This window comes from Gavialis gangeticus, unplaced genomic scaffold, assembly GCF_001723915.1.
Source record: "Gavialis gangeticus isolate Ggan-Ray unplaced genomic scaffold, GavGan_comp1, whole genome shotgun sequence".
NCBI classification, from domain to species: Eukaryota; Metazoa; Chordata; order Crocodylia; family Gavialidae; genus Gavialis; species Gavialis gangeticus.
Window position 1 is genome coordinate 7,494,280 of NW_017729006.1, and position 14,188 is coordinate 7,508,467.

At 39.8% G+C, this 14,188-nt stretch overlaps 1 protein-coding gene across 1 annotated transcript in view; it reads right to left on the bottom strand.

The window, feature by feature from the left end:
• Window positions 1-4,427: 4,427 nt before the first annotated feature.
• Window positions 4,428-14,188, bottom strand: part of AZI2 (5-azacytidine induced 2) — a 63,374-nt gene continuing 53,613 nt past the window's right edge. Inside the window, exons 8-9 of the mRNA XM_019508784.1 lie at window positions 7,393-8,005; window positions 4,428-7,351 (exon numbers count right to left, since the gene is read on the bottom strand). Coding sequence (XP_019364329.1) covers window positions 7,599-8,005 — 407 coding nt within the window. The 3' untranslated portion in view covers window positions 4,428-7,351; window positions 7,393-7,598. The remainder of the gene's footprint in view (window positions 7,352-7,392; window positions 8,006-14,188) is intronic.

A 14,188-nucleotide genomic window follows, 5' to 3' on the forward strand; every position in this document is an offset into this window, starting at 1 on the left:
TCTTGTCCTGGTACCATCTGGATCTTCATCACAGTTTCTAGGGTGGCAAACGTGAGCCTTTCAGGGCAGATTTTCTCACTTTAAAGTCTCTGCAGGAAGTGATTAAGATAGAAGTAGAAGCCTAAGAATAGTTTCATGGAGAGACGGTCTTTAATTGATGAATCAGTAAAAAATGGATGGGAAGAAGGAGGTGTTGAGGAGAGAAAGGAGGCAAAAAATTAGCTGCAATATAGAATACTTTAAAGAGAAAGCAGGGAGACAGTGCTGCAAACTTGATACTAGTAAGGAGGAAATGAATGAACAAGAAGCAGTAAGTGGTTTTTTTGAAGTCTGAGTAATAATTGACTGAATAGTCAAGCCATCTTACCCAGTAAAGGGGCAGAGAATGGCAATATCCTTCCTAGCAGGTAGGATCACTTGTTTTCATTTTTCAGTTCAACACTCAGAGCTGTAAGAGAATGATGACATGGCCTGTAACTACTATAGCTGCCATAAACTTAAGAGTAAGTGGAAAAACAAGCAAACAGTTGTTCACATCTAGATTTCTTTTGGGAGGTGGTTCTGAATGGGCAAAATACCAAGATGTTTCTTTCAGTCTCTAGCTGATTCAAAAGAGATGTTAGGGTTTATAGTTATGTAAATATCATCACCTACGCATCAAAATTAAGCAACCACACTTGCAAAATTACTATGGATAGTAGTAAGCAAGCAAACCACATATATGCATCAGTAAGTTTAAGCATCTAGTGAAAGGACAGGAAAGAAAGTGATACTCTTTTTTTTTCCTGCCTCTTTTTTAAGTAAGAAATTTAGAATATGCCACATATACAATGTGTTGAAAGAATATCTTTTTAAAATTCCACTTCACCGTTGGATGACTAAACAAAGGAGGGGGGGTTGGAAGCTGAAAAGACTAAAATCTTTGGTGGGCTGTGCTGTCAGGTATCTGATACTGCACTCCCCTTTAGCCGATCTTAAGATTACACAGAATAATGCATTACTTACTAATGATTTTAGTGTTTTTGTCTTGAAAGGCTGTAATTAATCGAATAGATTTGGTCCCACCAAAGTAGAAAGTTAATTTGCTAGTTCTGACCAAAATATGCACATATCAGGCCACTGGCAGACATTGTATGTGTTGCACATTATATCCAAGTATCATGTCTCATTCAGAATCTAGGATGAGTTGAACTATGCTCCTGATTCTGGTAAGGACCTTTTTGATGCACACACAGCTTTAATTTGGCATTTTTGGGCCTGAATAGCTGTGTCCTTGGCTTTCCTTGTTCAAGTTACAGTGCTATTAATTTTAAAAACAACAAAAAATCATTCTATGAAATTAGCTTTTAAAACTTACTGGTGAGTGTCATGGGCTTGGTTTTTGCCTAGGTCACTATCTTGCCTGCCTGAAGTTGACAACAAATAATTTTAGAGATTATAATCAGTGTAGCAAACTATTTTACATACTGCTGGCATTAAAAAAAGCCTTTGAATTGTGATGTAGTGTCAGAGAAAGAAGTGTTAATGGTGATGGGAGCACCGAGTTACTTTACCGAATTTTTTTTAGAATCTGCCAGACAAACGCTGCACTGAATACCATTTGTTTTTCATACTTGGAGTGTGAACAGTTGCCATTAGTAAAGTACAGTAGAATATATACATCTATGTAAATCCTCACTTAAAAGTGTTTTAAATTAGGACTATGGTGAATGAGTCAACTAATCTCATTTTTGACACATGACTCAAGAAAGGGAACTAATTCTAATCACCACATACAGATCAGTAATTTTGAAGCATCTGAATAGATAGTTAAACTACGATAATTTAAATGAGAATCAGGCCCAAAGACCTTTAAAACATGACCTTGCAAGGAGGTGGGAATCTGGAGTTGGTTACTAAACTGTCTTTGCTAGTTTTCACTTAGACAATGTTTACAGTGATTTTCATTTCTAATTTGGGTGTTTTATTTTATTTATTTATTTTTAATGCAGGCCTATGGTAAATGTCAGTATTGGGTTTTTTTTTTGGATGTGGTAAAACTGGTTAAAAAAATGAAACAAACAAAACATAACCCCCCTACCCCAAAAAACAAAAACATGTTGCACTACTGACTTGATCAACTATGTCAACTTAAACCTGAGGACCAGATTGTAACCTAGTGTGCTTTTTTTCCCCTCTATATTTGCATAGTTAACCACAGGCTCTGTCTCATAGCACTAGTGTGACTGATATGCAAGGAATTCACATTTCTGACTAAAATAGACCTCTTAGATGTATGCTCCTCTCCTCAATTCCATACAGAAATCTTTGTCAGAATTTAGTTGAAATGACACACATCAAAACCAAAACAGAGCACCTCCTGTATAGGAACAAACATTTTTATTTAAGTCAAGCATAAATTTTATTAAAGACAAAATATCTCTGATGGGCAGGTATGCAGAGGAGTAAATGGTAGTTAACTCCCATTGATCCCCCCCCCCAAACAAGTTGGGACCTTCCTCCCATCTCTGTTAAGAATTTAACTTAAGGGAACTTTGTGAGTAGCCTGTGTGGCTATGCCCCACCATTATAAGTTTGCAAGTTCATGTTAAAAGTGGCCTAGCACTATTTTAGGTGCTTTTGTAGGGTTCTAGGTACTTTAGAGATGAGTATCAGTGATGCTGTGGGTATTCATTTATCTAAGATCACTGATGCTCTTTCATGATTCCACTCTTCACAATTTAAAGAAAGCAGTGCTGAGGCTTTTCCGCCATCATCACCACCAAGGACATTACTGTCTTTCTAACACTGCCACTCTGCTGTTTCAAGACTCTGGCATGGAGTAAATACATGTTTCTGCCTATCTTATTGTATAGGCTAAGGTAGGGGCTGGCACCTTTTTACAGACTGAGAACCAAGAACAACCTGGCTCCGGTCCAATGCAGGCAGGGCAGATTCAGTTGCACATCAGCTGTAATGGTGGGCCTTTCCCAGTGTCCCTCCCAGAGCCACACAGATGGGAGCTGTGCCTACTGCTGCACCACTTGCCAAACTCCTGCTCCCCAGATGCAGCATGTGCACAGCTTCCAGCTGGCAGGCAATTGTTCCAGGGTCATATCTACAAATTACTGCTTCTCTCCCTCCTCTCCAGATGCTGTGGAGGTACTGCTGGAATCTGAGCTCACACTGCAGTTGGTAGTAGGTGGGAGACCAGCAGGAAAAAGTGGTGGGAGCATGAAGACACTTTCTAGTTGCCTAGCCCTGTTGCAGCCCTCCACAGACTGGAAGCTACACCTGTGCTGCAGCTAGGAAGCTGAGGGAAGTGGTGGCAGCACAGGCATAATTTCTAGTTCCCTGGCCCAAGTAAAGGAAAGCCCTCTTCTCTTGATGCACATGGCCTGCATCAGACCAGAGCAAGAACAAAAGGAAGTAGCAATGCTGTGGGTACAGCTGGAAGTTGCCTGGTATGGGCACAGGCCAGTAATTTGCAACCTTTTTCATTTGCAGACCCCTAAAAAAATGTTGGATGGAGGTGTAGACCCCCTTGAATTGTAAGTGTGGGTGCTCACATACTTTTAATTGAACATAGTCATGTTTTGTGGACTCCGTAGACAGTCTACAGCCCCCTAGGGGTCTACACACCATGGGTTGAAAGCCATTGGCATTTACAAAGCCTTCCAGCTTTGTTGGACAGATCCAGTGGCTCCACAATACAGTTTGCTGACCCCTGCCCTAAACAACAACTCTACCACCTACTCTCTCTGCCACCTCTAGAAAAAATGAACAGGCAGAAGAGATTTCATACTTTTCATAGCCCAATATGTTCTCCTTAAGAAATATCTTTTACTATTTACATTTACTGATACACCTACAGTCATCTTTGAAGTGGTGAGGTTTTGATCAAGTTTCATTGCAATTGGAAGTGACATTTATTCAGTTAGGATAATATTAGAAAATTACTTAAGTGCAAAATCCTGCATTACTTGTCCACCTAAATGCTTTCAAATTAAGGAATAATTCATTCCACAAGTGATTTTATTAGGTGTGCAAGATAGTACGAGTATTAAACAGTCAAGTGTGTAGGAGTCCTCAACAAAAACCCCACAAGTCAGCTTTTTGGAATAAAACATTTTCTTCCTGTACATCTGTGGGATAGGGTGTGAGTTATACTGTTTGTAAAAATTGGTACCAAATAAAAACTAAGCGATAGGTGCAGTGATACAAGGCTGATTTTTCTAATCTGTTGTTGAAACAAGCACAATGGAGTACTTTATAGTTAGAAAAGGTGAGAAGAATCTATTCAGGACAGCACATTAGATAGAGCCAAGATTCATGCTTCACTTTTTTCCTCCTTGGCATGGATATTTCATGCAACAATCACGATTAGTTTCACTTTTCATTATTGCAGAACCACACTATGAACAGGAAGACTCAGCACAAAGGACTTCTTTTAACTTTTAGAATTTAAATTTGATGCAGCAAAGTTTATACAGTGCAAGAGTTATTAACAAAGGCACTGGAAATAACCAACCTCCAAAATATTCAATACAGTGTCAACTTGCCTTATACACAAAGCAGCAAGCCATGCTTATATCAGAATACTGGCAGATTTTCCAAGAACATCAATATTCCTAATACCTGCACAGAGGAGGATTAATACTTGGCAGGGTACAAGGACTGATGAGATGCCTGCAGCAGATGAAGTTTTCCAAACAAATTAAATTAAGTTTTCATGGAACTTACCTATTTGCAACAGAATCTTTTCTGCTTGCTGTTTTCTTTTGGGGATTTCTGGCTATGACTCACTGATCAAACTGAGTGACTTGTTTCCATCCCCCTTTCCTCCGTAGACTATGGCTATAGTCTTTCTAAAACATCAGTGTATACTTTGTGGGTATTGCTATGAGCAGCTTTGATTTTTGAAAATGGAAAAGCATTGTAAGCCACAAAAAAACAAGAGTTAAATGGCTTTTCTCTTAAGTCAAGATTTGATGAAACTATGATTGGAGACTTCAGTCCAACGAAAGCATTGACACTTCAGAAATGAGTTAGCTCCCAAATGACTCTAAACCTAGGGACACCCTTTACTAGGGTTATGGCATGGCCACTGTCAGCAGTTTTTTCTCCAGAAGTCCCTCTCAGCAAGTGCCATTTCCCCCTCACTATTCTCTCTCTTGGCTCAGGAAATCAGCAGCAGAAGATAGCACATACTTACAGCAAAAGACAAGGCACAGGAAATTCTAAGCATGAAGAACGCGGGCTCTTTGTGTTGAAGTGCAGCCTGGATATACATACAAAATAAAAAGCAAAGCAAGACTGGGAAGTGGTTTTAAAATGAAATAAACAAAAAAAAAAAAAACACAAAAACAAAAAACCACAGAGGGAGAGTATGCATGCATGTGCTGTAAACAAGAAGCCACCCAGGTCCTCTACTTCTGGGCAGCCAGGATGAGTACCCACTCTCAGTGCAGAACAACATGTCGAAAATATATACACATTTTATAAAAGCCAAGAAACTACTTTTAATCCTCTACATTTTAATGACCTTTCTGCTATACGAATTAAAAAAAAAATAAAAAAAAAATCAAATAGCAACAAAGGAACCAGCTGGACTGCCAGAGTCTAATAGAGATTTTGAAGTGAAGCCTGTTTCAAGCAAAAATTAATTTATTACAAATGTTACACAACAGGTTTCCTTCATTCTTATGTCAAGTTATGTTAAATCAAGTTGGTGTCTGCATTACTTACCCAAAATGCCAAAAAAAAAGTATAACGAAAGAAAAACCCAGTAAGCTACATTAGAACTAGATACAATAGAATCTATGCAGCCACATGAGAAATGGTTTCTGCTGCTCTGTTATTACACAGGTAGTTGGTTCTATCAGCTAAAGCCTAGTGACTTGGATTTGTTTTATGCATATTGGGTTTTGTTCTATTACTTTGCAAGAGATTGTACTCCCTTGAGTCAGCTATGTTCATTGGTCAGAATAAATTCCAGCATCTGACACCATTTCCATTAATCACGGACAAGCCAGTATATGTGAGCAAGATAATAGAAAGATAAAAACAGTATCTGGTGAATGGTAGACATTATTTATGTATGCTGTTCACTAATACAGTAGAAGGTATCTGAAAGACATTCTTTCAGTTTTGATTGACAATAGGGAAGAAGGAGATGGGCATCATATGGAACATTTAATCCACAGGGGGAGAGTTTAGAGCCATACTGGTCAAGTATTACTCAAGTTATATCATATACTTGGGCACTAACAATGGATCTTTAAGGAGTCATAGCTTTTCCCTGTGCATTGACAGCTAATTTTTAATGTTTTGGTATTAACCTGTTAAAAAAAAATAAATCACAGTTTCTTACACTGACCTCAAGCTGGGACCGTGAATTTCAATACTTCTGCTCAGTTTTAGGCAGGGAACAATCATAAAACAATGGCGTTAATCATTTTATCATGCCAAATTCCTTTGAAATCTGAAATAACCTGACATAGCATGTTTATTCTGATTATTATACATGCTAGCCACTTCACTCTCAGCCAGCTCTACGAAACCAGGCAGCTTTAGAAAAATGCTGTAACTTGCATCTGCTTTGAAGTTCCTGATTTAAAGGAAAAGAAGTTTTCATATCAGTCACCCAAATACATCCTTACTTGGACACATAACAGTCTATATAAAGCAGGTAGCTATAATTTGAAAGATTTTCATTTTCTTTAAAGATTAAAAACTAAGTTGTGTGGCTTAATAATTGTTATTTTAAGCAATAGTTAAAATTGCTCAAATTAAGGCTTCTCAGTGTTTTAAAAAAAGGGTTAGTAGTAGCTTTAGAAACCAAGCAGTTAAAAAGAGAAGATTTCAGTGATGTGCAAAGGAGGCACATAACAATCACTGTCATTTTGTTACGGTGATTTTGCAGCAGGCACTATTGTGCATAGAATACATTTCATTCTTGGTCTGAACTGAGAAAACAAAAAATAGAGATCCATGAATTGCAACTTTCAGCAGCATCTAATTATGGTATTTACATACTTATGATACGACCATCTAAAACAGGAAATCCTAGGAATTTTTGTTTTTTATATGGTACAAATAAAAAAAACATTACTTTGAGAAAGATACCTCACATTTTCTTCCTGGCAGTGCCTGTTCCTAGACCAGAGGGGAGAGAATTCCAATTTTAATCTTTGCTTGAGCAATCCAATCAGAAAGATCACCAAAGTAAGCTCACAGCTTTTAGAAGACGTTTCTAGCAGAGGAAACCAAATGCTTTTACAAGCAGTATTATGTACATACAGCACACTGAAGTACAGAGCTGAATTACTTAATTTTATTCCAAGAATTAAATTCTTAAGTCTGCATAATGCTTTGCAAGGGTGTGATATTTTCCATACATGAGAACTTTTGAGTCCAATTCTGATTTGCTGACACCTGCACTGCCTTCAATAATGATTTACAGCAGTGAGAGACCAGAACTTGTCTTGGAATAAGACAAAACAAAAAACAAAAACATACAACATACTTCCACCTTTTACCTAACTGCTTTGCTCTTTCAAAAGTTCCAGCAGTCAGGTGCCTATTCAGAACCAGCCTCAATTCCTTCTACAAGCCACTTAGCTCTTGTGCAGGCAGTTTTGGTTACACCGATCCAGGTAATCTACTGGATAGTTTGACAAAGATGCTTTGTTTTTTGTTTCCCAAAACACAGTCTCACTAGGTTTTGGCGGGCTTGGGAATACCCAGGAATTATCTTCCAGAGAGCTCTTTCCATACGAATTGTGTTCCTGAAACGCTGTAACGCCAGCTGGGATGGTGTTCTCATCTGTCCATGATTGGAGATTTTCCCTTTCAGACAACATGTTTATACCTCTTGGCAGAGGGGAAGCTATGGCATTGCAGAGTACTTTGTCATTTTGTGAAGGAGAGGTTTTTTTGTAGAATGCCCCAGAAGAAGTCAAACATAACTTTGTGAGGTCCTTCTCCAGGTCTTCAACACACTGTACTGGTGTACAAGAGGCAGCTGGAGAGAGAAGACAAACAAACTTTATTCTTTAAAGAGCTGCATAAAATTAGAAAATGTTGGCTATTTCTAAGGGTATCAAAAGGGTATATCTAGATATATTACACTATCTAGTAAAAAGGGTAGGTATTTTCAACTGGCATGTTTTTAGGACCATCTCTCTTGAGCATTCACTAATTAATGAACACAACGTTGACTCTTTAAATACATTTTTGAAAGTTTCACCCTAGCACTTGAAATAGCACTCTCTCAGTATATTACTCGGGGAAGCTAACCAATTCCCACAGTTGCACTGGGGGGCCTAATCGAGCTCAAGTGGTTTGCCAAGGCTACTAGAAGTGTTGCCCCAGAGATATAGATTGAGAGAAATCCAGAATATTGCCCAACTACAGGAAATCTTGCTTCTCATGTTGCTGTTGTGTTTAGTAAATTGCATCCTCCTGCTGCCAGGCTTTGAACTCTTGCAGAGTCCAAGAAACATCTCCCTTTTCCTGGCTTAGTGCTCACAGGTTGGATTGTTCATGTTGAGAGGTAGCCTACCTGCTGGAAATATAGCAACAGACTGCAAGCCTGGCCTACCACTCCAGGTAACATTCAGTACACTCTGAAAAAATGTGTGGGAAAGGGACTAGCTACGTTGTGGACAACATGGGACCAGAGGAACTACAGTGCTCAGAGCAGGCAGTGTTCTCTCTCACATTTCACTACAAATTCAATGAGGATTAGCAATTGTTTCTGCTGGAGTCTCCCAGTTATAAGAAATCCATACCTGAGAGGCAGTTTCATACTCTAGCTATGAATTCTGAGTACAAAATGTAGCTTATAACCACAGCAAAGGGATGTAGCCTCACCCTGCCAAGGAAGGTCATTAAATGGCAATTTATTTGCAAGTTTCAGTTAAAAGCATTTCCCAATGGCTGGTTAGTCAAATCTGAAAGATATGGATTCTGTGACTTGCTCCCTTTGTGCCCACAGTGTAAAAAGCAGCTTTTGAGTTCATCCATGGGCACAAGGAAGAACAACCACCATTACACTGCCCCAGATACTGTAGATATTAGAATTGCTAAAACATTGAGGCAAATGAGACACTTAATTCATACACAAGTGTAAAAAAGTTGGAATGAACTAGTTCAACTGAACTTTGACAGCTAGCTATAGCAGTAGCATAGCTATTTACACCAGTGTGGAACAGTACAGCCCCCTTGAGTGGAAGGGAGGAATATTTTGCAGCCAGCTGGCAGCTCGAGTTAGAACTGCTTAATGAAGATTGCAGATTCAATACATGTAATATTCAAATTAAAAGTTCTTTAACATCTCAGTAACACAACTCCTAAGAATAATGAGGGCTGGGATGTAGCCATATGGACAACCATGCCCTACTAGTGTAGTAGGTTTCTCACACACACACACACACACACACACGTTTCACACACACACACGCACACACACACACACTTACTTTGAATTAATGGCAAGAGACCCAGTTTAGAACTGATACCTTGTTATATCATGTTCTACAAACTCAAATACAGCCTCTGCCCTAACGATTTTGCTCTGTTTTGACTGTGTAACCTACTACTAGAATGCTTGCACTGAAGGAATTGTTAGAATTAAAAAGGTATCCAAGAAGTGGAAGCAACTGCAAGTTGACCAAAGCCTCTGCTGCAATGTTCAGTCAGTAACAGTCTGCTTTAATTTGGTCAGCTCAGAATCATGTCGCTGGAATACCTGAGGAGAAAGTGAGACTTTCTGCAGACAGAGCTACAAAAGAGAAACATATTTCCTCATAACCACTGCATCATCAAGAACCAGCTAGTAAAAACGACAATGCCTTTTGTGGACAAGATCTGACAAGCTATCAGCCAAGTAAAAACTCTGTACAAGGGCAGACTTGGTCTACTGACAGCCACTCTCATTTCTGCTTCTACACTTCAGAATCACATCAACTCACACCGCTTCCTAGGGTGGATGTCTAAAGAGATCAGAATGACCTCTGTTCGTATCAGGAGCTACAGCATTATATTTTCTTTCATCTTAAAATTTGCCGTGGTTCTGCCTTCTCCTGGAAAAAGGTATGGCAAAGCATCAGAAAACACGTTTTCTTTCATGTCATGTCTACTATCATGGATGAAAGGATTTCCAAAAAGTGCTTCAGGAGGCTATGGGCTGAGGCAAGTTTGTTCACCAGATAACATAGGTCACTGACAGATTAATGGAGTACACAAGCATCCTGCAATAATTAAAATAGCAAATACTTCTGAGTTCTACAGATATTAGGGAAATGGACAGCATAAAAGAAGAGGGCTGCTGTTACAGATTTAAATAACTTGCATGTTTGAAAAAACAAAAAACTTAAAAGTACCATAGTAGGTGGAGAGAAGAATCTCTTTACACCAGCACAGTACTTATTATTACCATTATTATTACCATTTCTTCAAAGATATTCCATATCGTACCAAACTTTTCCATATAAAACTGCCTATACTAAAATGAACTAAGCATGTATTCAACACTACTGGGAAAAGAGATAGTGATTCTTATGGGAACTGAATTCTTTGTTAGTGGCCTAGTTTTAGCTATATAAATTCACAGTCTAGTCACCTTTACTTCACTATTTTACTTATCCAAATTATGACTCAAGTCAAAAGTGTGCCCTCAAATATACACTGGGAAAACCTTCGAGATAGTCATGGAATAACTGGGCAGGTAGACTTGCACCTTATACACGGTCAGAGATGTGCAAGCTTTTGTAAGCAATGGCTTACTTCCTCAACTGCTGTCTGATGTGGAATAATGAGACATTTGTTAATGAGGATAGTGTATACCTATTCTTCAAGTGCCTCATTTTCATGACCCTTGAAACCAACTCATGTTTAAAAGAGATGATGACTGCACTAACAACTTTTGAGGCAAACTGATTCTCCCTTGAATAATCCAAAACCTGGCTCAAGTCAATGTTCCTCCACATGGTAGCACTGCAGGTGCATTAGGATAGTGTTCCATAAACAAATAATGTTGATAAACCGTGCAGGGTACATCTAATTTTTTTGTCTCTCCTCTTGCAGTTTTCCAGTCTTAAGCCCACATGCCTTTATGTAATAATTATTAATAAAAAAAAAAAGTCTAGAAAGCAACAGTAGCAAAAGTCTATGCAGTCTAACAGACCAATCAATAATGCTGCTTCCTGTATCTTTGGATACAATGATTCATTATCAACTGCACAACATGCTCCTGAAACAAGTTTTTATTCACCAGAGGGAAGAAGGGAATTGTGCATTACCACATGTGTATAATAAGCCAGACAAGCAACCCTGAAAACTTACGTCAGAAAACGAGTACATCATGTGGGTAGTTGTAAGTTGGCAAACAATACACCAAAAACCTGTCATGGACAATTTTCAGTTTCTACAGTGACACTGGATTAATAAGCCAGCGTTGAATATATGTGGTTTAGTTCATTTCAGTATACGCACTTGCATACGGAAAAGGTGGTCAGTACTGTAACTACAATTTCAGCAAGCATTTACGTAGTAGGTACTTGACTGAAGTTGCTAACCCATTTTACAGACTAGCAGCCAACTTTCAGATTATCTTAGTTTCATAGTTGGTAGGGTCGGAAGGGACCTGAGCAGATTATCAAGTCCGACCCCCTGCCATGGGCAGGAAAGAATGCTGGGGTCAAACAACCATGGCTAGGTGATTATCTAGCCTCTTTTTGAAGACCCCCAGCGTAGGAGCGAGCACCACTTCCCTTGGAAGTTGGTTCCAGATCCTAGCCGCCCTGACAGTGAAGTAGCGCCTCCTGATATCTAGCCTGAATCTACTCTTGATCAACTTATGGTCAATTATTCCTCATTACTCCTGGTAGTGCTCGGGGGACCAGGGACTCTCCCACAGCCTGCTGTTCCCCCTTGGCCAGTTTGTAGATGGCCACCAGATCCCCTCTCAGCCTTCTCTTGTGGAGACTGAATAGGTTCAGGTCCCGCAGCCTCCACTCGTAGGGACTGCCTTGCTGCCCCCTGATCATGTAAGTGGTCCTCCTCTGGACCCTCTCGATGCTGGCCACATCCCTCTTGAAGTGCGGTGCCCAGAACTGGACGCAATATTTCAATTGCAGCTTGACCAATGTCACAGAGGGGGAGGATCACCTCCTTGGACCTGCTCGTGATGAATCTATGGATGCATGACAAGGTGCGGCTGGCCCTACTGACCGCGTCCTCACATTGGCAGCCCATATTCATCTTGGAATCAATGATAACACCAAGATCCTTTTCTGCTTCTGCACTGACGAGAAGGGAGTTCCCCAGCCTGTAGGTATGCTGCTGGTTCTTCCTCCCCAGGTGTAATACCTTGCACTTGTCAGTGTTAAATCCCATCCTGTTCTCATCTGCTCACCCCTGTAACCTGTCTAGATCTAGCTGCAGCCTGTCCTTCTCCTCCAGTGTGCCCACTTCTCCCCACATTTTAGTGACAGCCGCAAATTTGAACAAGGCGCTTTTCACCCCCTCGTCCAAGTCACTGATGAAGATGTTGAACAGTGTAGGCCCGAGGACCGAGCCCTGGGGGACCCCACTGCCCACATCCTTCCAGGTCGAAAAAGACCCATCCACCACCACTCTCTGGGCATGGTTCTCTAGCCAATTTGTGACCCATCTGACTGTGTAGGCATCGATGCCACAGTTGCTTAATTTCTTAATGAAAATGGGGTGAGAGACAGTGTCAAACACCTTCCTAAGGTCCAGAAAGACTACATCCACCATGACACCTGCATGCAAGGATTTTGTGACCTGGTCGTAGAAGACCACCAGGTTGGCCTGACAGGACCTGCCTCGAATGAACCTGGTTGCCTCTAAGCGTGATCTCCCCTGCTGGTCCTTCGCAGATATGCTCCTGGATAATTTTCTCAAAGAGCTTCCCCAGGACCAAGGTAAGACTAACGGGCCTGTAGTTTCCTGGATTCTCCTTCCTCCCTTTTTTGAAAAGGGACCACACTGGGCCTTTTCTAGTCCTCCGGCACCTCAGAGTACCACAAATGCACGTAATGCTGTGCCAGGGGTCCCGCAATGACCTCTGCCAATTCCCCCAGCACTCTGGGGTGGAGATCATCAGGACCTGCTGACTTGAATCATCTGAAATCATTATTAACCCAAGCCACAGTAAAATAAGTAACCTTGATCTAAATGATCCAGTTCTAGGAATGTGCCTCCTTATAGTAGGCACTGTAGGAATTTCCATCCGAGTTGTGATCTTGTTATATCTTTTATAAGAAAGAGAGAGAGACATCATCCAATGCAGTCAAATTCAGCAGTCACTTGATTAGAAAATTAATCCATTATATACATTTCCTGCATTCATAAGCAAAAATGTATATTGCCACTTACTCTAATTGGATGTTATTCTCCTTTTGTTTTCTACTTGTAGGTTATCATAACTGATAGTGCCAAATTAACACACACATGCCTTGTAAAGCTCCTGATTGAGGGAAATACTACACATGCACACACGAGTAGACAATTTCAGTGAGTAACATATAAAAATGCTTTATGTATAATGCAGAAAAACTAACACAAGTGACTAGTTTTTCTTCAGTTGTTTTTGAGGTGCTACAGGCTGGTCATCTTTGAAGCATCAGTATTTTGAAACACAGTAAATGTAATCTTAGATATTTGACTGGGAGATTTTTTGGAATATTTTCTTAACTTGGTGATGAAAAATGTAATTGTAGGAAAAAACTCAAAAAGTCTCCTTGAATTTTTAAAATGCCGGATAGAGGAATACTGATAAATTCTATACTATTAAAATATTAAGTACATTTGAAAAATGAAATCTCTCTCTCTTTTTTTAAATACAAAATAGATGTGGTAAAAGGTCAAATACGAGCAAACTTAACACCTCAGCCTTGTGCACATAAGCAACACTTGACTGAGAAAAAAGCCACAAGGGGAACAGAATACAGTACTGAAGAAAAAACACATCAGCAACACCTTTATGTGTGAAGTTGACCAGTATGAGACAGAAGGCAAAGCAAAAAATGGGTATGCTGGAACTATAATATAGACTGGCTTATCAGCTTCAATTGATGAGATTTTGATAAAATATGGTGTAGATCATTTATCTTCAGAATAGTGTAGTTTGAAACAGTTTGCACATGAAAGGCCCATTGCTGCAAACACTAACTTGCAT